This window comes from Rhamphochromis longiceps, linkage group LG5, assembly GCF_057381845.1.
Source record: "Rhamphochromis longiceps isolate RC_006_pf linkage group LG5, R_longiceps_female_GT1.1, whole genome shotgun sequence".
NCBI lineage: Eukaryota > Metazoa > Chordata > Actinopteri > Cichliformes > Cichlidae > Rhamphochromis > Rhamphochromis longiceps.
Genome location: NC_140561.1, coordinates 20,307,374 through 20,334,100, shown reverse-complemented (window position 1 = coordinate 20,334,100; position 26,727 = coordinate 20,307,374). Strand labels below are relative to the sequence as shown.

Here is a 26,727-nt window from a genome sequence, read left to right as displayed (position 1 = left end):
TTGGGGTCATCTGAAGGCAATTGTCTATAGTGTGAAGATACGAGATGTACAGCACCTGAAACTACGGATACTGGATGAAACCAAGCACACCATTGTTTTTCTTGTGACATTACCAATAAGTCTGATGTGTCACATGGCCCTCTTCCTATTGAAAAAAAAAAAAAGTTGTATCCAAGATGGCCGACTTCTAAATGGCCACCACCCATCTTGAGGAGTTTGCCCCCTCACATATACTAATGTGCCACAAACAGGACTTTAATATCACCAACCATTCCCGTTTTATTACAGTGTATCCATATAAATGGCCCATCCTGTACGTGTGTGTGTGTGAGAGAGAGAGATGCTTGTGACGTGTATAGTCTACTTTCTTCTTTTATTATATAGTATTATTGTTATATGTTAGAGGTTATGCTGCTTCTAATTATTCTGCACTGAAACTGAGAAGACTCACATATTTTCTCAGCCAGTTTTTTCAATATTTACCAATGTCCCCAATTTCCCATCTTCATCCTGCTCAATAGTGGCTGAGTCCCACATATTACTGTATATACCTGAATATACCTTATCAACCAAAACCTTTTTTTATTTTTTTGAAGTTGTCTGAGCCAAAAAGCACTAGAGAAGATTTTCTTAAGCGTTAACTTTTTTTTGTTCAACCAACTTTACGTAGCATCTGAATGCAAGAGTTCCAAGACAACAGAGTAACTCTAAATAGTTGGGGAATTTTTCAGTTTTCCTTAAAAGTAATATTCCATAGGACTCCTAAACGCTTTTTTATTTACACAATAATAAAACAAACTACAAATTCTTTACTCCTGAGCGCTACCTGCTTCAGAGCTAAAATGACATCCCTGGAGTGCGGCAATATTACGGCAATTACGGCAGAGACAACACAACCATTCATGCTGATCGTTGTTAGTTAGTTAGCGGAAGACCTTCGAGGTTTGGAGAGCTGCACACGAAACCGGCTACAGAGAAGCGAATCAGCGAATGGAACATGGAGTGTGTAAGTTAGTAGCTTGCATATACAGAGAGGTTTTCCACCCAGCTTTCTCACGTTTAAACCAAATGAACTTACCCGACTTTTTGAAGCATGCTAACGGTACAAGCTAGCTAGCGAGCAAATTCTTGGTGGAGTGGTCGTTGGGGCCAACCCGCTTATTATTGCGCTTAGTCAGTTGTCAGGAAAACGGATATAATTATCAGTCCCGGTACCTGTCACAATTACCAGTCAAATGTAACAATACGCGACATAATGACGCAGCTTAAGAGCCTTAGCGTAAATAGAAAGTCACCTCGACAGGCTCAGTAATGTCAACTGACTGACAGGCTAGGTAATACTCCGCTAACCTTTCTGTTATAGTATTTATTTATTTATTTATTTATTTTCCAAAGTTTCGTTACTTGTCAGTGTAACCGAGTCTTTTTGGACACCTAGAAATCACAAAATTATCTCACTAATTACAGAGGATCTTATTTGACTGCAAAGTTATACTGTTTGATGTTTAGCCAGCTGCTTAAGTGCAGTCTATGGCTCGGTGTTAAAGTACAGTTACCCACGTCTCAGAGTCAAGTCATAAACAATGAAACTGTTCACATTTTCGTGGTTTTCATGACTCCTCTGGAAACAGCTGACCTGTCAGCGACACTTCCAGTGAATACATGTTTATCAGAGGACTCATTGGGCTGTACTTCTCACGGTCTTTAAACTTTTTTCCGACATCAGCTACGATAAACTTCTTTAAAACAAACAATAAACTTCAGATCTGACTTTGCCGTGCATGTCAAAAACAGACATTCCCACATCTTACCCAATATATCAGGTTGCGAAACTTTACATAAACACAACCATTTTTCTAGAAATAACCACTTCTAGAAATATCAGGTTATTTCTAGAAATGCTTTGTATGGATGTATCTCTTTTGTGCCCCAAAAATTGTAAATATTAAAATGTATAAAATAAAGTGTTGTAGCGTCAGAGCAATATTGGTGTGATATAATAGAACGCAACCAAAAAATATTACTTCATTTGGTGATATAAACGTTATCTTTCAGATTCCAGTAACTATTGATGATCTTGAGAGCAAGAAGGACCCAGTCATTGAAGGTAAGGGGCTTGCAACACAGTCTGTCATGCTGGGAAAGTTATTTTTAGAAAATAGTGACAGCTGATTCTCATTCCTGTAGATCCAGAACACAATGTGTACACCAGGTTTATGAAGTCCCATCGTTGTTATGACCTTGTGCCCACCAGCTCCAAATTAGTTGTGTTTGATACATCACTTCAGGTAAAACAAAAGCCCTAAATTAAATACATATATTTTTCATGATCTAGTATAGCTTTAATCTGTTGTGCAATTCATCCTCAGGTGAAAAAGGCCTTTTTTGCTCTTGTTTCTAACGGGGTGCGAGCTGCGCCTTTATGGGATAGCAAGAAGCAGTGTTTCGTTGGTAAGAATAACTTTCATTTGGCTCTGTTGCACTAAAAGTAAAAAAAAAAAAAAAAAAAGAAGTTTAATAATAATGGACTCCTGTTTCTGCTCTGCAGGTATGCTAACCATCACAGACTTCATTAACATTCTTCATCGCTATTACAAATCTCCATTGGTAAGATGTAGACACTGAATAGATGTAACCAATTAAATCTCAAACTTAAACTCCATCCATGGTTGTTTTAGTTATGTATATTTTACCTTATTTTTGGTCAAACATGCACTTTCTCTTCGTTTCTGCATTACTTGATCCCTCCATTCACTTATTGTAAATTTTCAGGTTCAGATATATGAGTTGGAAGAGCACAAAATTGAAACCTGGAGAGGTGAAAATCCTTTATTAATATGTAACATAATGTACTTGTAATATCTTAAAGGGAAAATTCATATTTGTCTTTTCTTATTTCCAATAGAGGTGTATCTTCAAGACTCTTTCAAGCCCCTGGTTAGCATATCTCCTAATGCAAGGTAAGTAACAGAATGTGCTATTTTAAGTTTGTGAATGCTTATTTGCACTATAATATTAAACTCTGAAAAGTCCCTTTGGATGTTAGTTTGTTGACCAGAATCACTTTGCATAGATATACTATTGAGAAGGAAAGGCTAGAGTATACAACCTCGATTCCCCCAAACCTTGGGATCCTGTGTTGAAATCTAAATAAAAACGAATGAAATGCGTGTTTGCCAAACATGGCAAACCCACCCACAATAATTTTGAATTCGATGTCAACAACGCATCTCAAATGTTGGGACATGGCCATATTTAGCTATGTGTAGCGTCCTTTTTTTTTTTTTTTTTTTTTTTTTTTTTTTGAAAAAGTGTGTCTTTTCTTCTTTGTATTCACATTTTGCACAAATAATCATATAAACACAACACTCGCATACAAATCAAATAACTAAAAAATAAAGTAACCCCTCCACCCCCCTTCACCCCCCAAAAAACCGACAACAACAAAAAATAGGGCAAGTGGTGATGGGCTGAGATTCACAATAAAACACATGATTGGCGGTTTAAAGGGCTATATAACACCATTGTTGCATCATTGCCTCTCATTTTCACAACAGTTTGGAAACAGAGGAGACAAGCTGCTGGACTTTTAGAAGAGGAATGTTGTCTCATTCTTGTCTGATATTGGATTCTAGCTGTTCGGCAGTCATGGACGATCTTTGTTATATTTTTCATCTCTCGATGCTCCAGATGTTTTCAGTGTTTTCTGCTTTAAGCTTCAGTGTGTTGTGTGTTCAGGGATTTTCTTCTGCATACTTTGGTTGGTATGCAGAAAGTGTTTGTTTGAGTTACTCTTACCTTCCTATCAGCTTGAGGCAGTCTGGCCATTCTCCTCTGACCTCTGGCATCACCGAGGCATTTTTCACCTTTTTAGTGTTGTGTTTTTTTTTTTGTTTTTTTTTTAATTATTAAAAAACCCTAGATATGTCTGTGCAGGAAAATCCCATTAGATAACCAGTTTCTGAAATGCTAACAAACATGCAGTGTTCAGAGTAAAATCTGTCTACATGCATTGAGCTGCTGCCATGTGATTGGCTGACTAGATAATTGCATTAATGAGCAGCTGAACAGGTGTAACTAATAAAGTTGCTCATCAATGTGTCTCTTCATAATATTTTATTCAGTCGTTTTCTGTCTCATTTAGCAGACTAAATAACTTTAACTAACTTTCTGTGTTACAGTTTGTACGATGCTGTGTCATCTCTGCTGAAGAACAAGATTCACAGATTGCCTGTAATTGACCCGCTGACGGGGAACACGCTCTATATTCTCACACACAAGAGGATTCTCAAGTTCTTGAAGCTTTTTGTAAGTCCCCCGGGGCTCCTCACCTCCTCACCACACTGCAGCTGCATTAAGTACTTTAAATCATCTGCCATCTTCATTTTTGTTTTGAATAGAGAAGAGTCTGCAGTTAAGTAGTCTGGGAATATCTCATTTCCTTAACTAAAACACCCACAGTTTTTATTCAGTTATCTAAAATGCTTGTTATGTTTTCAGATAGCAGAGATGCCAAAACCCTCGTTCTTGAGGCAAACTTTAGAAGAACTGAATATCGGGACTTTCAAGAACATAGCAGTGGTCCGTGCAGACACACCGCTCTACACAGCTCTGGGTATTTTTGTTGAGCAGAGAGTGTCAGCGCTCCCTGTTGTTGATGACAAAGGTATGAGGACTGACTGAAATGATGCCCCTGTTGGTTTTCCATTAACCATCTCAGAAATCTTGAATTTTATGCTCCATTGTGCTGTGTCTGTCTCGCAGGTCGAGTGGTGGACATTTACTCAAAATTTGATGTTATAGTAAGTTATAAGCACTCACTGCATGCTGTTTAGGTGTCTCACCACCATCTGACAGGGCACATTGTGCTGTCTGTGACACCATAAATGCACTTTTATGATGACAGTAAATCATGAACAATGCATTAGAAGCATCATATAAGAGCATGTCTTTTTACAGAATCTAGCAGCAGAGAAGACGTACAACAACCTGGATGTGACGGTGACCAAAGCCTTGCAGCATCGCTCACAGTACTTTGAAGGAGTGCTGACATGCAACAGGCATGACACCCTCGAGGCCATTATCAACAGACTGGTGGAGGCTGAGGTGAGAAGAGGATGTACACATTATTTGTTCACATTATCTACTGCATGTGTCAATCATCCACTATTTAAGCTCCTTATCATGCATAATCTGAGTAGCAGATTTTGAGCTTTAACTTTCAGTGTTTTGTCACTGCAGCTGTAGGAAAAATTAAATATTCATTAAAAGGGGACTTATTATGCCTTTCATTATGTTCTCTTTCCATCTATATAATATAAAAGTTTAAAATATTGAGGTCAGTTTAGGTAAAAGTATTCTCTCATGCTCTGTTTCAGAGTCCCCCCCCCCCCCCCCCCCATTGTTAGGTCTGTATGATTTCAGTGAGAGGTGATATCCCTGTGATGGTCATTGTAGGAACACAGCTCTGCCTGTGACTATAGAAGCCTCACCCACCTGCTGTTCAAACATTCTGTTTGAGAGGTGCAGCAAATCAGGAGAAGGCTGGCTAAAGAGAGGGTGGCCTTAAAGGGAAAGATGCTAAACCTGTTTGTTTCAGGCAGAGGAGAAATTCAGAGGCTGTATCAAGGCTCACTATGAGATGAATGAGGATTAGGATTATAATCAGTATTACCACATGTCTAATTAGCATATTACTACATTGTTTCAAAAAGAGGATAAACCGAGGGTTTGCAGCAAGGCCATGTAGATGGACAAAATAGGTATTGTTAAATTTGTGATTTATTCCAAACTACTCAGTTAAAGAACTAAGTATACATTAAAAAAAATCAGCACCATAATAAATAATAGCACACCCCCGTTTGCCTCACAGCAAGAACATCCTGCATTTGAATCCATGCCGGGGCCTTTTTGTGTGGTATTTGTGTGCACACCTCTTGTCATAATTGTTTCAAAACATAATTTGAAATCATATTAAAAAAAAACAACTCTTTGTTACTTCTGCTATCAAAGCTGCTGTCTGTGTACAGTTTGTCTTACACCAGTTTCTCTCCACGTTCCTTATGTAAAAATGGTACCTTGCTGAGATAAGTGTAACACCAACGATGTTCTTGTGTTCCCTGCAGGTGCACAGGCTGGTGGTAGTGGATGAGCACGAGGTGGTGAAGGGAATCGTCTCCCTTTCGGATATCCTCCAAGCCTTAGTGCTTACAGATAGAGAATAGAGTACGTACACTTCTGTACTGAAGCCTACCTATTTTTTATTTTTTTTATATAAGGGGGATTCACTGAACATAAACTTGAAGTGATTATTTGATTTTTCTGCCTACAGGGACAAATTGGAAAAGTTACTCAAAAAATGAAAGGCTGCACATTTTAAAGGTGACACCAGAGCATAGGAGAGGAGATAACCAAGCCTGTAAGAGGGGAATTATGACAGCAAATGGAAGTTCTATCAATAATTTTTGTTTGTTTTGTTTTTTTTGTAATTTACCCATGAATAATTCTATTTGTCTACAGAAACCAAAATATTGTGAATTTTAAACTATATAAAATATTTTTTTGGTTCTACAGCTTATACAGAACCTCCTGTAAATTGAGCCAAATTTTGAGTCACTGGAAAACCAAGAAAGATGCAGAAGCACAAGAATCCTCTGGAGGGGAGCTGTAGCTGCTCAGGAATACCCAGCAACATATAGGACAGTTAGACATTTCCAATAATAAAATAGTCTGTAACCTCACAGGAAAACTGATTTTCCTGTTTTGCCTTTTGCTGGCATCACTTTTCTTCTGATCTAAAGCTGAAATCTACACAGATAAAGCCTGTCAATAGGGTGATTTTGAACTGTGCAGCTTGGATTGATCAGCACTCTCTTAACACATCAGAGCCTTTTCTGAGCCTTGTTCTCTGATTAAGTAAGTAGTAGTATGATGTTATTGATATTACTCCTCATTCAGTTAACTTGATTATATAAATGCTGGTAAAATAAATACATACATACATACATACATACAAACTACCATATTCAATTTGAACCACTTCACCCTTCCAATGTGCAGACTTATTGAGTAGTTACCTCCACCAAGGTTTTGTGACCCGTTCCCCTTTACTTGATATATAAAACTGGGGCCAACATAAAAATCACTGACCTTTCAAATTCATTTGGTTTAAAAAAAAAAATTATCTGGATGAAAGCTTTGGTGGAGGTGTGCAGCCTTAGACTGCCCTTTCTACTCGAGTATCAGCATGATGCAGTGGATACAGCCACTCAGTACCTTTCAGTTAAGAATGAACCATTATTTGGCCTGATAAGTTTCCCCCAAAACACCTGAATGAGGTTTCTGTAAAGAATCCAAGGCCTCAGAGTTCAATCTGTTGTGTAGCCAGACAGCCACGAAGCAAACCTGGAAGAGCACTTAGAGTGAAGTCTAAAATGAATTTGCTGTTGAAGACAACCATTAACTGTGCTGTATCCTCTTTGAGTGCTTGTCTCCGGATATTTATAGGTGTTATATTTTGCCATTTTAGTGTGTTGTCTTATAACTGCATGTGTAATGGATTCTATACTTTACTCAAGAGACCCCCCCCCCCCCACACACACACACACACACACACACCCCGGTGTCATTATTAGTCGTAAAGGGATCTGCTTATGGCTTCAGTGCTCCAAAATCTCATTCTGTTAAAAAAACAGTCCTACTTTGTTAATTTGACCATTACTTTCAGTTATTCTACTTTTGTTTTCTTTGTTCTGTGTTGTGTTGATGTGATTTATTTACTGTGTCAGAACATCGGCTGTTATAGGTTTATGTAGTTTTTATGGGGTTTTTTGCGTTTAGAGGACTGACTTTATCAAAATCACTACATACCAGCGTTTTCTATTTTCTAAAGAAGATAAAGTGAGGAACATGTCACACTTCCTGTTTTAGGATATGTGAAATGGATTGTGTACAACTATGTAACTGCACAGTTTTTGTACTAATCTACAGTGATATTATAATTTAAACAATGAGCAATAAAGGTTCTTTAAGAGTGCTTGTATTTATTCTAACTTTTTCAGTGGCTAATTTCTCACATGAATACAATCCTCGACCCCCTTTGAGTATAAAAATATTTCTTTGAGTGGGGAGGGTGACGAAAATGAAATAGGACACCACATAGGAAAATGACTGAATTTATTACATTTGTGTTGAATGTTACATGATAATTGTCCTGAAGGATTTTTTTTTAAGTAGAATAATTTCAATAACATAAACAGAGTTTTACAACATGTAATATAATACCTATATATATATATATATTTTTTTTGTTGTTATTTGTTTTGTTTTGACTCTCACTCCAGCGTTCCTTCAAAGGGATACAGACACCGAAGTATTAAAAACACTGAACGCAATATTCACTTTTAAGTTGTAAGGCAAACAAAGAAAGTATAAATATGCTTCACATTCAGTAGAGCTCCCCGGTCTTTTTAAAAAAAAACAACACAGGTTGGAAAAAAAATGTGAGCTAACACGAAGGCATTTCAGCAGTATTTAGTTTCAACACTTCTTTCTCCCAGAGATTAAAGAAAAGCAAAATTATCTTTACAATTTTCAGTCAGAAAGGTAGGTCATCTGACTGGCATGATTTGTGTAAACATTCTCGTTTTCAGTGGCGTGATTTTAAACACTGGAGGCCGTGGCCGGAGATGATTCTGAGAAAAGGTTGGTGTTAATGCGAGGTCAGTAGTAGTGCACAATTGGTCTGTCAGACTTCACATGAATACATGCAAACAGTACCTGCAGAATCTGCATACAGCTCAAGACAGAAAGTGCACATTTTTCCTGAATACATAAAAAAAAATGCAGTGATTTCTGACAATGTTAAGAGTGAAGTGATATACATAAGGCAAAATATGCACATTAAGGAGGTATAGCATGATGGGGGTACGGGGGCACAGAAAGAAATATGAATTTAACTTATACTGCTTGGCAGTAATAAAGTACTATAAGCAGGTCACCTGACAACTACAATGATGTTACTTCACAGGTCACAAAGTAATTTGGTAAATATTTGTCTTTACAAAAAAAAAAAAAAAAAAAGGCTAAAAAAGTCATCTAAAAACACACTCAGACCTAAACTGAAGTATCACCTTAAAAGGCTAGTGTATGTGCAGTGCAGTAAATATACTTGATCAGGAGGAAAGTGCCCTGGGGGGAAAAAAAAACCTCTGACATGCTGTAAGAGTATAAAATATGAGCTTAAACATGGATTCTGGACTGCACTGAAGGGGCAGTGTAATATCTGAATGTTGTGTATACAAGCTTATCTGAGGTTATGCATTCATAACAGGAGACTATGATACTAACATACAACACATGGATCTGCATGCATCTTGTATTTTACGTGAGTGGTCTGAAGCTAATGAAGATCAAAGTCAGCAGTAGCTGCTGCTCTTCATCCTAGTGATGTTTAATAATTCCTAAATATGTACTTTTCTAAATGTGAACAGACTAAAATCAGGTGAATTATTTGTGCTAAAGGATTTCTAAGCAATGCAATATGTCAGGAATCAGGAAATGTAAATATTACTCACAGCTTATCTGTTCCTATTAGCAATCATTTCAATCTCATAACAAACTCACAAAGGAGTCCCCCACAGTCTTTTTTCTATTTGTTTCTGCACTGTGTTCAGACTCTGAGAGAATGAAACAGTAAAAACTGTGCAGGCCTCATTTCTCCTGGGCTGAAGGGTACCAGGAGTCCTGATCTCTATGACACTGGTATCAATAAAATCTTCCTTTGAATGCTGCAGGTATGGCAGGAATTAACCTACACAGATAGCCCACAAGCTCCCGCACAGTGTTCAATTACTGATATAACAGAATCAGTATAAATGAGTTAATGCTCTTCTGCTAAGACAAAACAAGCAAATGCTGTTTACTAACTAATAATTACTGTCAACACACTTTGAAACAATAAAACACCAGCAACTGATTTTTAAAATGTAACTTGGTTAAGTACATGTGCTGTTAATGACTGCATACACAAGAAATTCAGGAAACTGTTAGTGCAGCGTACAGGGTGAGGAAAGAGGGCGAGGTTTGGCAGCGGGAGCTAAGGATGAGACAGGGAAGGTGTTCCTGTATGTTTTGGCTGGGTAAAGCGAGGTAGGGTTTGTCAGAAATAAAGTGGTTTCAAACCTGACAGAAGTGTCTGTGCGGTAAAATTTTACAAAGTGCCACTCTTCATTGTGCCATCTCTTTAGAAGGCCCGACCCCTTCCTCTCAGTCTGGATGGAGGGGCCGGGTCCTCTTCAGTGCTCTGCTGTCTCACACATGCTCAGATTTTAATGTCCTCCTGAATGCTGAGCTGGGACAGCGTCTTTTTTATGCGCAAGGCCGTCAGGCGTGCAGCTCCGTTAGCATACCAACACTCCCTCATGATTTTACCCATGATCCGCAAGGCCTGATAAGCACAAGGAAAACACCAGTAAGGCTTAAGAGCTTGTATTGCAATATAAATAATGGTGGTGATGACACAAAGTAGTTCAGACACTCTATGAACAGCATTTGAGTGCTACTTTATACTGAAGAATACAAGTATCAGATTACCCTAATTCATTCACATAAAACACTAATAAGAATCAAAACAATGTAGAAAAGCAGTTTTAATAATAACCCGGTTTATTTCATTCTGGGTCTTATTTTTGTAGTTTGGGCTATCAGATTCAGCATGAATGCAGATCACCAATGATCTGTACACATTACGGAAAAGGCAACACGGAAATATATATAACAAACTGAAACAAAAACATAAGATCATTGTGAAAAATATCATTTAAACTTAAAAAGTTTTCATGATTGGCTTAAAAAAAAATCTCAACAAATGTGGATTTTTTGGGAACTGTGATCAAGATTTGCAATGTATGCAAACAAAAATACCAGAGTGCCTCCACACGTTCTGCTTAGCCATGCAAACCCATGCCAGAGGTGTGGCCTCAGTCTAACAAACTAAAGTAATCATTGCTCTCTGGTGGGGGAAACTATGCTTTATCACGCTACACATGGAGCTGCACAGAAATTACTAAAAGACTCACAAACTAGTGAATCTTGGAAATGAATGAACTCTATTATGTGTTGTCCTAGCTGTAACAAAGCCAACAGTGTAGTTCAGAAACACCACAAGCAAAGAACCTAAGTGGAGGTTACACTGTTAGTTTAAGATGATGAATGCAATGTTATAATTAGAAATATAAATAAAGGCCCAAACTGCAAAAGTAAGATCTTTCTGATGTAAGTGCAGATTTTAGTTCGATTTGAACTTAATTTTCATACCTCGTAATTCTGCCACCAATTTGGAATATTGGGTCGAAGCTTTTGGTCACACACCACTTTTCTCATCTCCTCTATGGACGGGTCAGACGGTACCAGATCATAGTAGGGCAGCTGGTATTCTTGATGGATACCTGATAACACAGAATAGTGTGAGGTCAGATCAGTGCCGTCTCTGGCATATCCAACGAGAGGAAAAAAATAACAACAACAAACAAGGCAGTTCAAGTATCCGAAGAGAAAACAAAGAGAGTCCAACCTCCACTGTTACAGCGGCGTGCAATTTCCCAGTAGACCAGGCCTAAAGCGTAGATGTCAGCACATTTGAATGATTCGAAGTGTCTTGTGTTTATGGTCTCATCGAGAACCTCTGGGGCCATGTACCTGGGGAACATAAACACAGTCCTGGTTTGTGCTGGCGTAAAGGATAAAGGGATATTCTGGGAAAGATGTCAGAAGATATCTGTGAGAAACGATGGTCAGCGTTAAGTCAGCAGATGAGAAAGACCTGTTGGTTCCCACTCTCTGATTGGGCGCGATGTCGATCGTATCCGTGGCAGAGTCGTGACGGACAGCCAAGCCCAGGTCGGCAATGGCACAGGTGCAGTTCTTCTTCACCAGGATGTTCTTGGACTTCAAGTCTCTATGGGAGATGCCTGGCTTTCCTATCATGACATGAAGGAAAACAGTCACTTGTTAATACTTTCTTCTGCATCTAATTGTTTTGTCAACATGAAAATAGAGCCTGTTCGTGCAAGTACCATTTTTTTAAACTTTCATTTACTACAAGTTAGAATTACTCCTCCACTTTTGCAACAATTTATGATCAAGCAGACTCAACAGAGAAAAATGTTCAAAGATAAGTATAGGTGAGACCAAGCCTTAAAAAAATGGAACATAAATCACTGAAAAGCAGCTGTTTTGTAACTTAACACGGCTTACACGCCCATTCAACAAAAAAAACATTGTTCTTTGATTAACCAAAATATGCAAAACATTACAAAATATCACAGTCGCCTTTGTCAGTGCACAATCTCTGTGAGTAACATTTAAATATCAGGTTGTGACATAGTCTGTTGACTCAAGCCAGTTACGTCAGAGTCTTGCAAAAAACGGAAAAGTCCAGCTGTCAACGCCCGATGCCTTTTTCCTGTCTGTGGCTGGGGGAGGCAAAGTTAAAACTACTGTGGAAGTGATAAAAGGTGTTGATCAAAGCACTTTTTGATAACGCAGATATGCACAGAGTGTAAGGGAGGTGCACACAAGCAATGCTTAAATTCACTGGCTTATGAAACTGAATTACAGCATACCAGTTTAAACATAAGTCAGAAAACTGATGTTCTGAACTGCCAGTCGTTTCTACATGAATACATTTACCAGACAAATTATTAGGTAGACCTTCCTAGTCCTGGGTTGGCCCTTTTACTTTCAGAACTTTCTTAATTCTTTGTGTGACAGATTCAACAAGGTGCAGTAAAACACTCCTCAGAAATGTTTGTCCATACTGATATGACAGATCACATGATCACACAGTTGCTGCACATTCATGAAATTAATCTCCTGTTTTTCTATTGTGCAATTTTGTTGAGCCAGTGTGTAATGTGGCCTCAGTTTCCTGCTTTAATGTTTGACGCGTTGTGCATTGAAAGTTGCACACATTGGCTGTAATACATGATTATTTGAATTACTTTTTCCTTCCTATTAGCTGAGAGCAGTCTGGCCATTCTCCTCGGTCCTCCAGCATCAACCAGACATTTTCTTCCAAATGTCTTGCTCACTGTATTGTTTCTCTTTTTTCACACCATTCTCTGTAAACTATAGAGATGTTTGTGTGGGAAATCCCCAGCAGGTCAGCAGTTTCTGAAATACTCAGACCAGCCCATCTGACCATGCCATGTTAAAAGACTTTGAACTTCAGCATGTCTACATGCCTAAATGCATCCAGTCGAGCCATGTAATTGGCTGATTAGATATGGAGATATGGAACACCTGAACAGGTTTGCCTGGCTGGTGAGTATAAATGAGAAAGTAAACTTGACCTGCCTCTGTGTTACTGCGTCATTACTGTGACTGTGGCTGTACAGGAAAGAGACTCTTTATCTAAAACAATACTATCAGGGAGGTGTCTTGATCATCTTATGACAAAGACTCCAAACACAGCCACAATACAGAAGAACAAGGAAGGCTATTTACTCAAGGCAGAAGTTTACATGTAGTACCTGAAACATACGTAAAAAACTGCATATTTACTGAAAGTGTAATCTAGGACACATAAATAGAATTAACATGATTACACAATAGAATAACAAACACTACCTTGCGTTCCAAGAATCTCCATGTGCAGATGTGCGAGGCCGTTCGCAGCTGATAGTGCCAGTTTGATCGTTTCCTCGGTAGTGACGGAGTAGCGGTTTAGGTAGTCAAACAGAGAGCCGTACTCGTGGTAATCTGACACCAACCACAGCTGAGTCCACGTCCCGTTGTCTAAGGGAGAGACATATAAATGAAGATACTCGAGAAATGATCATTTTACTTTAGGATAACTAGTTATTATACAGCACAGTGAAACAAAAATGCATAATAAGGTCTTGTAAACTGCTGAAAAGATGAACTGTGTTTCTTTGACTAAATAAATTAAATATTGCATATAACTGGGTTGCACCTTTGTTGTCAGCAGCTATAAAGCCCAAGATGTTTTCATGGCGAAGCATGATCGTCTGGTAGATTTCAGCCTCACGGAACCAGGAGCGCTCTTCCCTGGATGAGAAAATCTTCACAGCCACGTCGCCACCCCTCCAGCGTCCTCGCCACACCTCCCCGAAACGCCCCTTACCAATGATCTCCTGCAGGACGATTGTTCTGGCTACAGTCCGCTGGACAAAGAGAGGGAGACCTGCCCAGAAAAAAAAATGACAATAGAAAAAGATTACTAGATACCAGCTGATGAAGATCCACAACATGACTGTCAGGCTGCAGTTCCACCACCAAACTGCGTACTGACCAGAGCCTGAACCAGACGTGGATAGATTGCAAAGGAGATCCTCCAGGGATCTGTCTTTGGCCAGGTAGAGATGGTCACAGGACGGATCCTCCACCTCCAGCCTTTGCCTGTGGTTGTAGCCCCTCCGGTGATAATGATATATGAACGCACCCACCAACAGTAGCAGACACAGCAGGAACAGCGGCCCTGCGATCACAGCAACCAGTTCCACGAGCCTCCATGTCCCACCCGGGCCGTAGCCTCCCCCGATTTCTGATGGAGTCACAATGGAATGGAAGAAAAAGCATCACAAAAATATTGAATTAGAGTAATTGCAAATTAATCCTGTAAAGGCTCATTTTCTTTAAAATATCCAAATTATTCTGTTTTGTTTGGTAAACAGCCAAAACTTCAGTGAACTCATCCGCACAGCTGGGAAAAATATACACACTATATTTTAACTCCAAGACACCAGAATAATTAAACCTCTGTAGAGACGCATGTGAGTAAATGAGTTGCATTCATTGCAACTACAAAGTCTTTTAAGACAGTCAAGAAATACAATAAGGCTATATGCAAACAGCTGACTAGAACCTGTCCCCCTACTTCCCACAGCTTTGATTTAAATTTTACTGGTGATTCCCAATGTGGAATATTATGTGGATTTCTTTTGGAGGGATCACTGAACAGGCAGGACATTTAACACTATGTAATTTTAATTTAGCACAGCAGACTTTCACAGACATTGGTGATATAAACAGTACAGGTAACTAAATGTGAATCTCACCAGTGGGTACTCTGAGGTCAATGCTGTTGCAGTAGTCGGTGTAGCAGCACTGCGTGTATAGGTAGCCTTCTACACCGAGGCAGTAGATCGGTTTTCCAGGGGGCACGAGATCTTCCTGTGGGATACAGCCGCGGCTGTGCTGCTGTTTTCCATTGCTGAAGATGGTGGAAGCCGTGCAGGCCCCATCGGTCTCACACTGGAAGTCAGACTTCTTACACAGAGGAGTGGTGCAGTTACACCACAGAGCTGAAGAGACATAGCAAAACATTTGCAAGACCATTAGCTTGCATGAAGTCAAGCGAACTGTGACCCGCTGGCACAAAACTGTTTAAGTACTGAAGAGTTAGAGAGAATTTTACAGCTCCTATAATACACAGCAGGGGGCAGCAACAGCCTGAAGACTTACCGCTGTGTCCCAAAACCTCACACAAATATGTGAGGATTGTAGGCTGGTTTTAGCATGTCAGGAGACATTAAAACACCTCAAAGGAGGTACTGTGCCCTGTAAATAAGCACACTCTTCTCCTAAAATACATTGCATGATGGAAATGTGCTTTGAGAGGGTGGTGAGGCAGCTTCAGGAAAATCTCAGAAACATACATACTACTTTAAATCATTCAAAAAAGGTCTGTTTTTCACCTTTTTAAAGCTGCAGTTTGATTGAAAGCACATGTTACTGTGTGGTTATATTTCCTGTGAGCTTAAAGTGATGAAGATTTTGATGATTTGGTACATGTAGTACACCTGTGAAGAACTGATATTGGTATTGGTATTGGCATACAGCTTTACTATCTACTACAACTTATAAAGCCATAAATAAAGCCTAAATATTTTTAAATGATCAGCTTTGCTGTTTAACATGCAGCTATTTCCCTTTTTGGCTTCTTACTGGTTTGTGGGGGGATCTGTTTAAGGCTACTTCCTGCCAAGGATGGCGAACCAAAATATACCGCATAACTAAATATCTCAATGCAAAGTGCTAAAAATATGAAGTAGAGGAAGTGTTAAAAGTGCAGTCATTGCATTAGGTGCAGGAGAGTGTTTTTTCTTTTTTTTTTTTAATAACTCGCTTAGTATAATTAGGCAACCAAGAGACTGGGTTCCTCTGAAATGGAGTAATGCTATTTAGGCAAGAATGGGATGTGGCATTCCAGTTATTCTCAAAGAGCTGCCAGGGAATTCTCAGTGGGAAAATGACCTTTCAACAGCCTGTGTGCCGGATGGGATTGATAAAAACAACAACAACAAGAAAGCCACACATCCAGGAGATAAAGGGGGAAATATAATGGGCTACAATGTATTTTGTAGTGCTGACTCACACGATGCCCACACATACTGGACGCAAGAAATAGAAGAACCACAGAAGAAAAAAGGAAGATAAACGCTGACTAAACATGAAACAAGACTGACATTTCAGATTTTCCAAAGCTAGAAATGTCACAATTTTAATATACATTGTTGTGTTTGAAACCACAAAGATGTCAAGCGGCACAAAGCTACCGTGTCTGACAAAAAAATTAAATAAAATAGAAATGCAAAAGCAAAGATGGCTACCTATAAAACTTTTCAAGTGGGTAAAGTAATTTACAATGGAAGCATGCTACTTTGCTTTTTTCAGTGACACAAGCCTTCATAATCAGCACAGGAATTTGGCAGGCTGAGCCACCGACTTTGTTCACTTTAATTTTCCTGTTTTCAACCACACTGAAAGCTTTCAACAAGTTAAAGAAAAAACAAGAAAAAAATGTCCGCCAAGTTTTTGGAACTATTTTCTAATGTAATAACATCAATAACTAGCATTAGTTTGCTGTCTAGAGCATTTCAATATACTAAAAACTAATAAATTAAAAATAAACTTTTGCAGAAACACAATATGTGAGGGAAAATATATTATGAACATCAGACTTCATCGTGAAGCAGCATTTTCAGATGAATGCACAAAGCAGACATGCCCCATGTGACCATCTCATCTAAGGACAATTAAATGCCAGTTGGGCTATATCATATTATGATACACATCATCAATAGCGCCATATAAAGTAATTGCAAAATCGCTCCCATGATCATGATTTAATCCCTACTGTCCAGCATTACTCCAATAGGCTATAATGCACACATTACTACCTTTGTAGCTAGAAGATTAGCAGAGTTTCATCAACGCATCACTCCTACCCACGAGTAATTTCATTAAATCGATTCTGCATCAACACTTTAAGCCATTTTTTCAAAGGTGCCTGATACCTGGATGCTTTTAAAGGACGCATACAGGAACTGGTGTTTAAGGTAGCTCTCAGTATAAACAGACTGCTACCTGAGCTCCTATTTTACCTGCTGTATCAGACTCACCTAACAAACCTCGACGTGGACGAGATAACATAGATAGACAGATAACATAACATGATTTATAAACATGCAGTGAAAGGCTCCCCGTATCGACAGCAGGAGGTTTGACCTGTTTTTTTCTGGTTAATGATGGTTAGTTTAGCGGTAGCTAGCAGCTAACTTCGCGGAGCGTCGGCTCCACAGCGGTAGCGACAGTCCTCAGACAAAACAAACAGTAAGTTACTCACCCTGGCAGGCTGTGTATAGGACAGTGTGAACAACCAGGACAGCGAGTGACATCCGTAGGTCAGCCATAATCAATGCATTCCAGGTTCATCGCATTAACACGTTGTTAACCAAGGATCTGGTGAGCCGTCATGTAGACAGTGAGACAGCGCAAGTAGTGTAGAGGCTCCACCAGCAGCAGGCAGTGACACACGCAGACAGCGAGGAGGTAACATCTATCTATCTATAGATTAACTATAGATAGATGTTTAATGGAGACACGCAGACTGCGCAGTTACATCCTGTGCCTTCAATACTCTGGTACAATATTTATAAATTGCTATATTTACAAATTGGTTGATATAAAATTACTAACCACTGTGCTTTTAAGACCCAACAAATCTACTAATAGATCTTCACTGTCCTTTATTTATTCATTTATTTTTATAATTTCAAACAGCTGAAATCCATCTACAGTCATGTGAAAAAGGAAGTTTTCACTGGACTCTATGAAGTCCTGCATAAAGAGCCACCTTTAGCAGCAATGATTTGACCCAGTCTTTTGCAGTCTTTTGCATTAGGACTTTATCAGTCTTTCACATCTTAACAGCCCACTCTTCTTTCAAGCAATGCCTCATTTTATTGAGGTTTGCAGGCATTCATCTATGGTTCCACCACAATATTTAAGTCAGGTTAAGGTCCGAACTTTGACTGAGTCATTGCAACACGTTGATTCTTTTTCAGACATGCGTTTGCAGATTTGCTGCTGAGTTTGAGATTGTTGTACTGATGCATGACCCAGTTTCAGCCAAGATTTCGCAGATGGCCTCACCACCGTGCTAGACAGTTGGTATGAGGTGTTTGTGCAGATATGCTCTGTTTGGTTTTCGCCAAATGTGCCGCCACCAGACATCTCCTCTTTGGATCTATGTTCCAAAAGTCTTGTGGTCTGTTCAAATGCAACTTTTGCAAAGATAAGCAAACAAGCCTCACTTTTCTAATTGTTCTCTAATTAATTTTAACATTTAACATTCTAGCTGAGGCCTGTAGAGTCTCAGATGTAGCTCTTGGAGGTTTTTTTTTGCAGCTTATTTTGAGGATTGCACGCTCTGACCTAGGGCTGAATCTCCTGGGACATCCTCTCCTGGGAAGACTGTGGCATTGTGTTTACAGACACCTGAATGCTCCAGATCAGCAAACTGCCAAAACTTCCGCATCTGTATAGAAACTCACACCTGCTGATGATCAGTTAATCAAGTGCATTTGATCGGCTACCCTTCAGTAAGGGTGTACATGATTTTGTACATAACTGTACGGAGTCATGTGCAAACTTCCTTTTTCATGACTGTGTGCACGGTATTCAAAGATTACATAAACATTATTGGCAATATCACAAAGTGGCAATAAACCTAGAAGATTAAACAGATCCTGAGTTTTGATGCTTGTTGTCTAAACACTATACAGTATTTTCAGTTCATGTTTTCATCCATAAACTCTTCTTATGTATAAATATTATACATACTACTTAATAATACAAATTAGCTGTAGCATATATGCTTCTAGGTTTACATCTCATGTTATAAATGGAGGCAGGTCTACTCGTACTGTGGCTGTGATTTATTTGAATAATGAGGTAGACATCATGGATGCTTTAGCACCGGTAAGAATGAGCCAGTAAATATGGATTTTGTGCACTGTGCCATATTCTTCTTTTTTTTAAGAAGTTCTTTAAAGTCTTTTAATCCCTAATAGAATAATAGACTTATTTTTCACATTAACTCCAAATATAGGTACTGCTTTTAGCGTAGATGCTTCAAACCTTCTCTGAAGAGTCTTTACAGTTCTCTTCCTCTGTCACTCCCTTTCAGATTTAAGTTTAGTATTCACTTGAATGCTCTTTGGTTTGAACATTTTAAGCCCTGAGTTGAAAAGACACTCACTTTTCTCACAAAGGATATTTTGTACAGCCCTTTCTTTTTTAAAACCTTATTTTTTGGCCTTCTTGCTGTCCTTTTCTTTCTTCTTTTTCTCCTTTTCTTCCTTTTCTTTTTCAGCCTTCTTCTTGTCCTTTTTTTTCTCATCCTTGATCTCCTTGTACTTCCACTTGGGTGGTTCCAGATAGCCCTTTTCCCTCTTCTTCTTCTTTTCTTTCTTTGGCGTTGCTTCTGTTGGCCTGTCTACATTGATCTTTGGGATGCAGCCAGAGGGGAACACGCTGTTCCGCCTCCCCATACTCCGGGAAATAAAAGTTGTGGCAGCTTTGGTGGAGAGCATACTGCCTCGCCGCTCGGTGTCGGCACAGCATGTCGTAGCAATCGACTCCGCAGAGTGGATTGTGGGGATAATGTGTGACACTGAGCCATTACTGTGGCACACTGAGCTTTCCTCAAGGTCCTCTTTTGTATGTTTGCTGACCAGCTCTTGTACGGCCAGACGCTTCTTGCCAATCTCTGGAGGGCTCGTGGGGCAGAGTGGGTGACATCCAGTTGAAATCAGAGGACTGTAGACACTGGTGGTCATGCGCACCATGTGGTCCAACACCCCGTTGTCCTCGGGGTCACGAGGTAATCTGAATCCAAAGGTGTCTTTGATCTGCTGGGCAATTTTTTCCCTGGGAGTTTTCTGAGATACGGCCTTGGCTACTCTCTCCTTGAGCTCAGGCCACTCAGGGACATAACCCTCACAGAACTGCTCAGCTCTTGGACGCATATTGAGGCGACGGAGACGGTGCAAGGTCTCGTAGCGACCTGTCTTAAAGGCCCAGTCCCGAGCACATCTTCCTCTGGTGGAATCTACTGCATGTATGTCAGCCCCTGAAAAGAAATACCACGAGGAAAAACAAACACAAGAACTGATTAATAATAACTCATTAATAATAAGTTCATATTAATAACTTGTTAAAGTGCTGTTTTGGGCTGCCCTACAAAAAAATGTTAAACATCAAAGTGTCTGACTTGATAATGTATTAATACTTTTTAGTAAATCTTATCGCATACAGCCTACACACGTCAGACTTGATGCCAAACCTGAGTTCTCGAGGTTCATGAGGCGCATGGTGGCTTGCAATAAACGTGTTGCTGTCTCACAGTTTGTAGATAACTAAGTTACAGCACAGCCCTGAGCCGTTTTGCACAGTTAAAATTATCTACATCTGTGGTTGTCATACTGTGAAATGTGAAAATGACTTGTGTGCCAATGCCTGTTTACTAATGTTTTATTTGACTTACTAACTTAAATTTTCTGATACAGTGATATGCTGTCTAAATGCGGTAGAATAAAGCAGGCAGGGGTTTGTAAAGTTCAGCTGACTTTCCCACAGTCTCCTTCAGAAATCCATCTTTATGGATTTCATTATGAGGGCAGTTTATTGTATGATATTAATGTTGGACTAAGTGTTACTCCTGGCAGAGATTTGAGGAAACGTGCAGTCCAAAAATAAGGAAACGACTAATCTGCGACCAGCCCGCAAGTCTAGTAAGGTAAAGATTACAGAGTCAGTATCTGTTAAGATGTGATAATGTCCTCAGACTGATCCTTTAAACCAGTCTCACGTCACCGACACGTTGACATATGCGCAGAGTTAGCCGGGTTCAAATACGGTCAGATAAACCATGTAGTCAGCCGTTCTCACTAGCAGTGCTCTTAGTCTTTATTTAGAGCAGTGAAAGACAGAGTTAAAGAGCTGATGTTAGAGTTTCAGAAACGATCCAGTGATATCAGTTGGGGCTAGCATTTGTATGTTCAAACTGTAAAAAGTTCTTTTAATGGAACATCAGTATAGTTTGAATTGTAGCAAAAAGAGCTAGCTGAGTAGCTCATATGTGTAAGTGACTAATCTGTTGTATATATATATATATATGTATATATATATATATATATATATATATATATATATATATATATATATATATATATATATATGTATAATATACATATATATACATATATATATGTATATGTATATATATATATATATATATATATATGTATATATATATATATATATATATATATATATATATATATATATATATATATATATATATATATATAAAAACACCCAGCACGCCCCTGCGGGCGGTTTATCCTTCAAGCTCGGGTCCTCTACCAGAGGCCTGGGAGCTTGAGGGTCCTGCGCAGTATCTTAGCTGTTCCCAGGACTGCGCTCTTCTGGACAGAGATCTCCGATGTTATTCCCGGGATCTGCTGGAGCCACTCGCCTAGCTTGGGAGTCACCGCACCTAGTGCTCCGATTACCACGGGGACCACCGTTACCTTCACCCTCCACATCCTCTCCAGCTCTTCTCTGAGCCCTTGGTATTTCTCCAGCTTCTCGTGTTCCTTCTTCCTGATATTGCTGTCATTCGGAACCGCTACATCGATCACTACGGCCGTCTTCTTCTGTTTGTCTACCACCACTATGTCCGGTTGGTTAGCCACCACCATTTTGTCCGTCTGTATCTGGAAGTCCCACAGGATCTTAGCTCGGTCATTCTCCACCACCCTTGGGGGCATCTCCCATTTTGACCTCGGGACTTCCAGGTTATACTCGGCACAGATGTTCCTGTACACTATGCCGGCCACATATATATATACATATATATATATATATATATATATATATATATATATATATATATATATATATATATATATATATATATATATATATATATATATATATATATATATATATATATATATATGGTTCCATCCACCATGGAGGAGGGAGACGAGGAACCATCATGGAAGGACAGGCCCCTGCACGGTATGTACCACCGGCAGATAGAGGAGGTGGCTGATATCCAGAAATCCTACCAGTGGCTGGACAAAGCTGGACTGAAAGACAGCACAGAGGCACTAATCATGGCAGCACAAGAACAAGCTCTGAGCACAAGATCCATAGAGGCTGGGGTCTATCACACCAGGCAAGACCCCAGGTGCAGGCTGTGTAAAGATGCCCCAGAGACAATCAGCAGGGTGCAAGATGCTAGCAGGCAAGGCATACATGGAACGCCATAACCAAGTGGCCGGCATAGTGTACAGGAACATCTGTGCCGAGTATAATCTGGAAGTCCCGAGGTCAAAATGGGAGATGCCCCCAAGGGTGGTGGAGAATGACCGAGCTAAGATCCTGTGGGACTTCCAGATACAGACGGACAAAATGGTGGTGGCTAACCAACCGGACATAGTGGTGGTAGACAAACAGAAGAAGACGGCCGTAGTGATCGATGTAGTGGTTCCGAATGACAGCAATATCAGGAAGAAGGAACACGAGAAGCTGGAGAAATACCAAGGGCTCAGAGAAGAGCTCGAGAGGATGTGGAGGGTGAAGGTAACGGTGGTCCCCGTGGTAATCGGAGCACTAGGTGCGGTGACTCCCAAGCTAGGCGAGTGGCTCCAGCAGATCCCAGGAACAACATCGGAGATCTCTGTCCAGAAGAGTGCAGTCCTGGGAACAGCTAAGATACTGCGCAGGACCCTCAAGCTCCCAGGCCTCTGGTAGAGGACCCGAGCTTGAAGGATAAACCGCCCGCAGGGGCGTGCTACATATTTCTATAAGAGTCTAGTCTCAATTAATGATGGATATTTATTCATATTTGCTATTTCCCAAAGCATTAAGAAACAGAGAATATACCATACCTTTGTTTTTATACTGGTAGCTGAAATGTATAGGTAATGATCCAGTGAAATAAAGTGTGCTTTTGCACTCTACTCTTACATACCAGCCATAACAAGGGCTGCCACAACGTCAGTGCGGCCAGTCATTGCAGCTTTGATGAGAGCTGTGAAACCTCTACAATCCCTTATTTCTGTGTCTATTCCAGGATAATAGTTCAGGAGATACGTCACTGTCATGATGTGACCTGTAAAAACACAGAATTTATACAACAGTGCATCAGAAAACACGAGTTGAGTGCATATTTGCAACTGGTTAAATCTCCGATTAAATCAAGCTCAAGCTATTTGCAATCCCAATCCCAAAGAAGTTCTCAGGAATCTGTGTAAAATATAAAAACAAAATGGAATAATTACAAACCTAATAAACCCAGATTTTGTTCACAATAGAACACATAAACCATATCAAAGGTTCAAACAAAAACATACATACAAAAATATTAGCTCACTTTGAGATTACTGGCACCAATAACTCTCAGTTGGGGCAGTTTGCCACTGTCTAGCATCCCCGCTTCTTTTAACAACAGTCCATAAACATCTGGAAACGGGGGAGACCACCTGCTGGACTTTTGGGAGAAGACTGTTTTCCTGTTTTTGTCTGATACAGGATTCTAGCTGCTCAACAGTCCTGGGTCTCCTTTGACATATTTTTAATTTCATGTTGTTCCAGATGTTTTCAGCTGATGAAAGATTTAGAAGTTGGATGGTCAGTTGGAAGGACACAGCTGTTGTCCATGTTTTCCAAAAAGAATGTCAAATGTTTTGATACGTCTGACCAAAGTACCATTTTCTACTTTGTCTCAGTTCATTTTGAATGAGCTTTAGTCCATTTACATGGCTTCTTTTTTGCTTGATAAAGCTTTAACCAGCATTTAAGGAATGCATTTAGTTATCTCTTTCCTGAACTGTTTGTCCATGCAGTCAGAGTGAGTGGGGAACCCATCCCCATCTTTACTGAAACAGATTTTATAGCAAACATGTCACTTGCATCAAATTAACTTTTTCGTGAGCACCCCAGTTGTAATAAGTTGGTAAAACATACCTGCTTGGGATGCAATCATCAGTGCTGTGTTGCCTTCATTGTCCTGGTGATTTATGTCAACATATGGACAGGTATGAAGTCCATGTACGATCTCTAGGAAACCTTTACAGCACGCCACCATTAAACCATTCTGTTGGTTTGAAGTTAACAGTTAAGATCAGCGATGTTGCAATATGTTGCTCACTGCTAGTCATAGAGATCATGAGTTCATTATGGATGAGACTCTCACCCAGCCATTGATGTCCAGCTCCATCGCCTCTTCTTTTGTGACCCCCCTCTCAAGCACTGTCTGCAGAGAGACCGGTTCATTACGGGCGCACGCTTGATACAGTGTTGATGCTGCACTCCCATTTCTTCTCTCTGGCGTGTAGTCTGGAAGCACCGAGTCATCCGAAAGAATGCTATCTGAGTCTGACTCTCTCCCGGATGGAGACACTTCGCTATCGTCAGGGCCTGATCCCAGGTGGGGGTCCTCCGCTGCAGTGGCCATCTTCCAGCAGAACAGGTGAAATGGGCCCAAATGCCTTTGTCTACATCTAAAACAATATCAAAAAAAGAAACTGGTCAGGCAGAAACCTCCTGTCAGATGTATGTTTTTTTGGCTTCCTGGAAAGCAAGCTATTGTTTTACAATCTGTCCACTTATTCTAAGCATAAAGCTGTTGTTTCATCACAACATGCTATATATCAGGCTTCAGGAAGATCAAAGGTTCACTTGGTGACAGATGAAGTGTGACATGAGTCCGAGCTCAGCGCTGCCTCACTGTTAACTGGATAAGAATCTAAATGCCCTGCTGAACACACAACACGGCTAAATGAGGAACAACCCACCTCAGAGTAATCTTGGTCACATGTGAACCTGCTTGCTTCAATCTGAAGCCAACATAGGTATTGAAAGTAATCACTTCTGCTTTTTGACTTGTATAATTTTTACTCCGCACAGCAAAAAGTTAAGTTTACATATTTTTACGCTGAAATCAAAACTGCAAATATATGATTTAAAGATCTATCTAAAAAGAACATCACTGACAGGTGTTTTGATGGTACAGCCATGACCTGTTATGACTGAACTGTACATTTTTTTATTCGCTCAGTATAGACTTCTCAAGTATTTTATATCAGTACATAACTGTGAAGCCACAGTTCATAAAACAGAAGTAAAGAAATAAAAATTCAGAGGCGCATCTGCTGCATTGACTGTCATTCATCATTATGTAATAAATAATAATACCATGACTGTCAAACTATGAGACACTCATAGACATGAACAGGAAATACATACACTTACCATAAGTAGCATGAACCTGTCAGCATTTGTCTGTGACTCGTGCTAAATGACTTCTGATTTCAGCCCTCCTGCTTTGTTTGCAGAGGAGCCGTTTCCTCCCAGGCCTGTGAACAGAGATACTTTACCCATTTCCATCCCACATGTTGTCATCATGACATAAAACTAAGAGGAGGAGTCTTCGTTGAGTCTTCACTGAGGCACTGTGTGCTCATCTCCTATGCTTAGCTCATCCCACTTGTAACAGCTTTATAGAGGGGATTACCTGTTGCTCTCTTCATCTTTTAATAGCAGTTAAAAGCTAAGTATGTCTTAGCTGGATGAACTAAGTTTTCTCCTTCTACAAATTATTCAAGTTCCACTGCTAGCATTGATGCAAACCTCAAAAAGCACCTCAGCTCCACATCTGGATTTTTACTTTTCATAAATAATACCCTTGTTTAATAAAATAGCTTTTACGACTTTTACTGCCGATTTATGAATATGCAGATTGACGCTCCGACTCCTCTGTTGCAGTGGACTGCTCTTAAACAGTTTAAAAAGGCCTTATGCTAAGCTACAAAGTAGCAGGTTTAGACTAATATTCAGCCATACCATTCTGAATTTTGAGGACTATTTATCTATGCAGTTGTTATTATTATTATTGAAGTATTTATTTAAACACAAAGTCTCACTGAGATTGAAATCTCTTTTTCACAAGAGACCTGTGTACAAAAAAAAACTGAGACAGACATCGACATATTAAAATCACACATTTCACATGGTAAATGGACTGGTTCTTCTACTCAACTTGAGTAGAAGAACACTTTATACAGCATGACTCATTCACCCATTTTCTATGCCTAAGTGCTTTCTGTCTCACATTCACACACATTGACACTTGAATGATTGCATTGGAAGCAACTCAGGGTTCGGTATGTTTCCCAAACATATTTGGTATGCAGTCTGGAGCAGCGAGGGATTGAACCACCAACCTTCCCATTAGTAGATGAGCTGCTTTACCCCTGATCGGTCATAAGAATGAAGATAAACATGTGCACGAGTAGCTGTGGACAAACAAATATAATCCTTCATAATGTTTCTGTGAAATAAAAG

The 26,727-nt window shown here is 39.7% G+C and overlaps 3 protein-coding genes across 3 annotated transcripts; 1 reads left to right on the top strand and 2 right to left on the bottom strand.

Moving 5' to 3' along the window:
• The first annotated feature begins 858 nt into the window (after positions 1–858).
• prkag1 (protein kinase, AMP-activated, gamma 1 non-catalytic subunit) lies at positions 859–8,035 on the top strand. Its single transcript, XM_085406483.1, has 13 exons — positions 859–1,006; positions 2,056–2,107; positions 2,188–2,288; positions 2,370–2,451; positions 2,549–2,607; positions 2,773–2,818; positions 2,906–2,960; positions 4,182–4,308; positions 4,501–4,666; positions 4,765–4,802; positions 4,960–5,106; positions 6,126–6,225; positions 6,332–8,035. The coding sequence occupies exons 1-12, from the start codon at positions 998–1,000 to the stop codon at positions 6,222–6,224; spliced, it is 981 nt and encodes a 326-aa protein (XP_085262609.1). The 5' UTR covers positions 859–997; the 3' UTR covers position 6,225; positions 6,332–8,035.
• Positions 8,036–8,454: 419 nt separating this feature from the next.
• LOC146669850 (activin receptor type-1B-like) lies at positions 8,455–17,790 on the bottom strand. The gene is made up of 9 exons (XM_085406480.1): positions 17,651–17,790; positions 15,081–15,326; positions 14,315–14,566; positions 13,976–14,206; positions 13,630–13,797; positions 11,822–11,978; positions 11,573–11,697; positions 11,317–11,447; positions 8,455–10,447 (listed from the first exon to the last, which is right to left on the bottom strand). The coding sequence occupies exons 1-9, from the start codon at positions 17,715–17,717 to the stop codon at positions 10,322–10,324; spliced, it is 1,503 nt and encodes a 500-aa protein (XP_085262606.1). The 5' UTR covers positions 17,718–17,790; the 3' UTR covers positions 8,455–10,321.
• Positions 17,791–19,613: 1,823 nt separating this feature from the next.
• Positions 19,614–25,963, bottom strand: ankrd33ab (ankyrin repeat domain 33Ab). The gene is made up of 5 exons (XM_085406482.1): positions 25,636–25,963; positions 24,578–24,884; positions 24,349–24,478; positions 23,354–23,494; positions 19,614–20,440 (listed from the first exon to the last, which is right to left on the bottom strand). Exons 2-5 carry the CDS (start codon positions 24,836–24,838, stop codon positions 19,614–19,616), a joined length of 1,359 nt encoding a protein of 452 aa, XP_085262608.1. The 5' UTR covers positions 24,839–24,884; positions 25,636–25,963.
• Between the last annotated feature and the right edge of the window lie 764 nt (positions 25,964–26,727).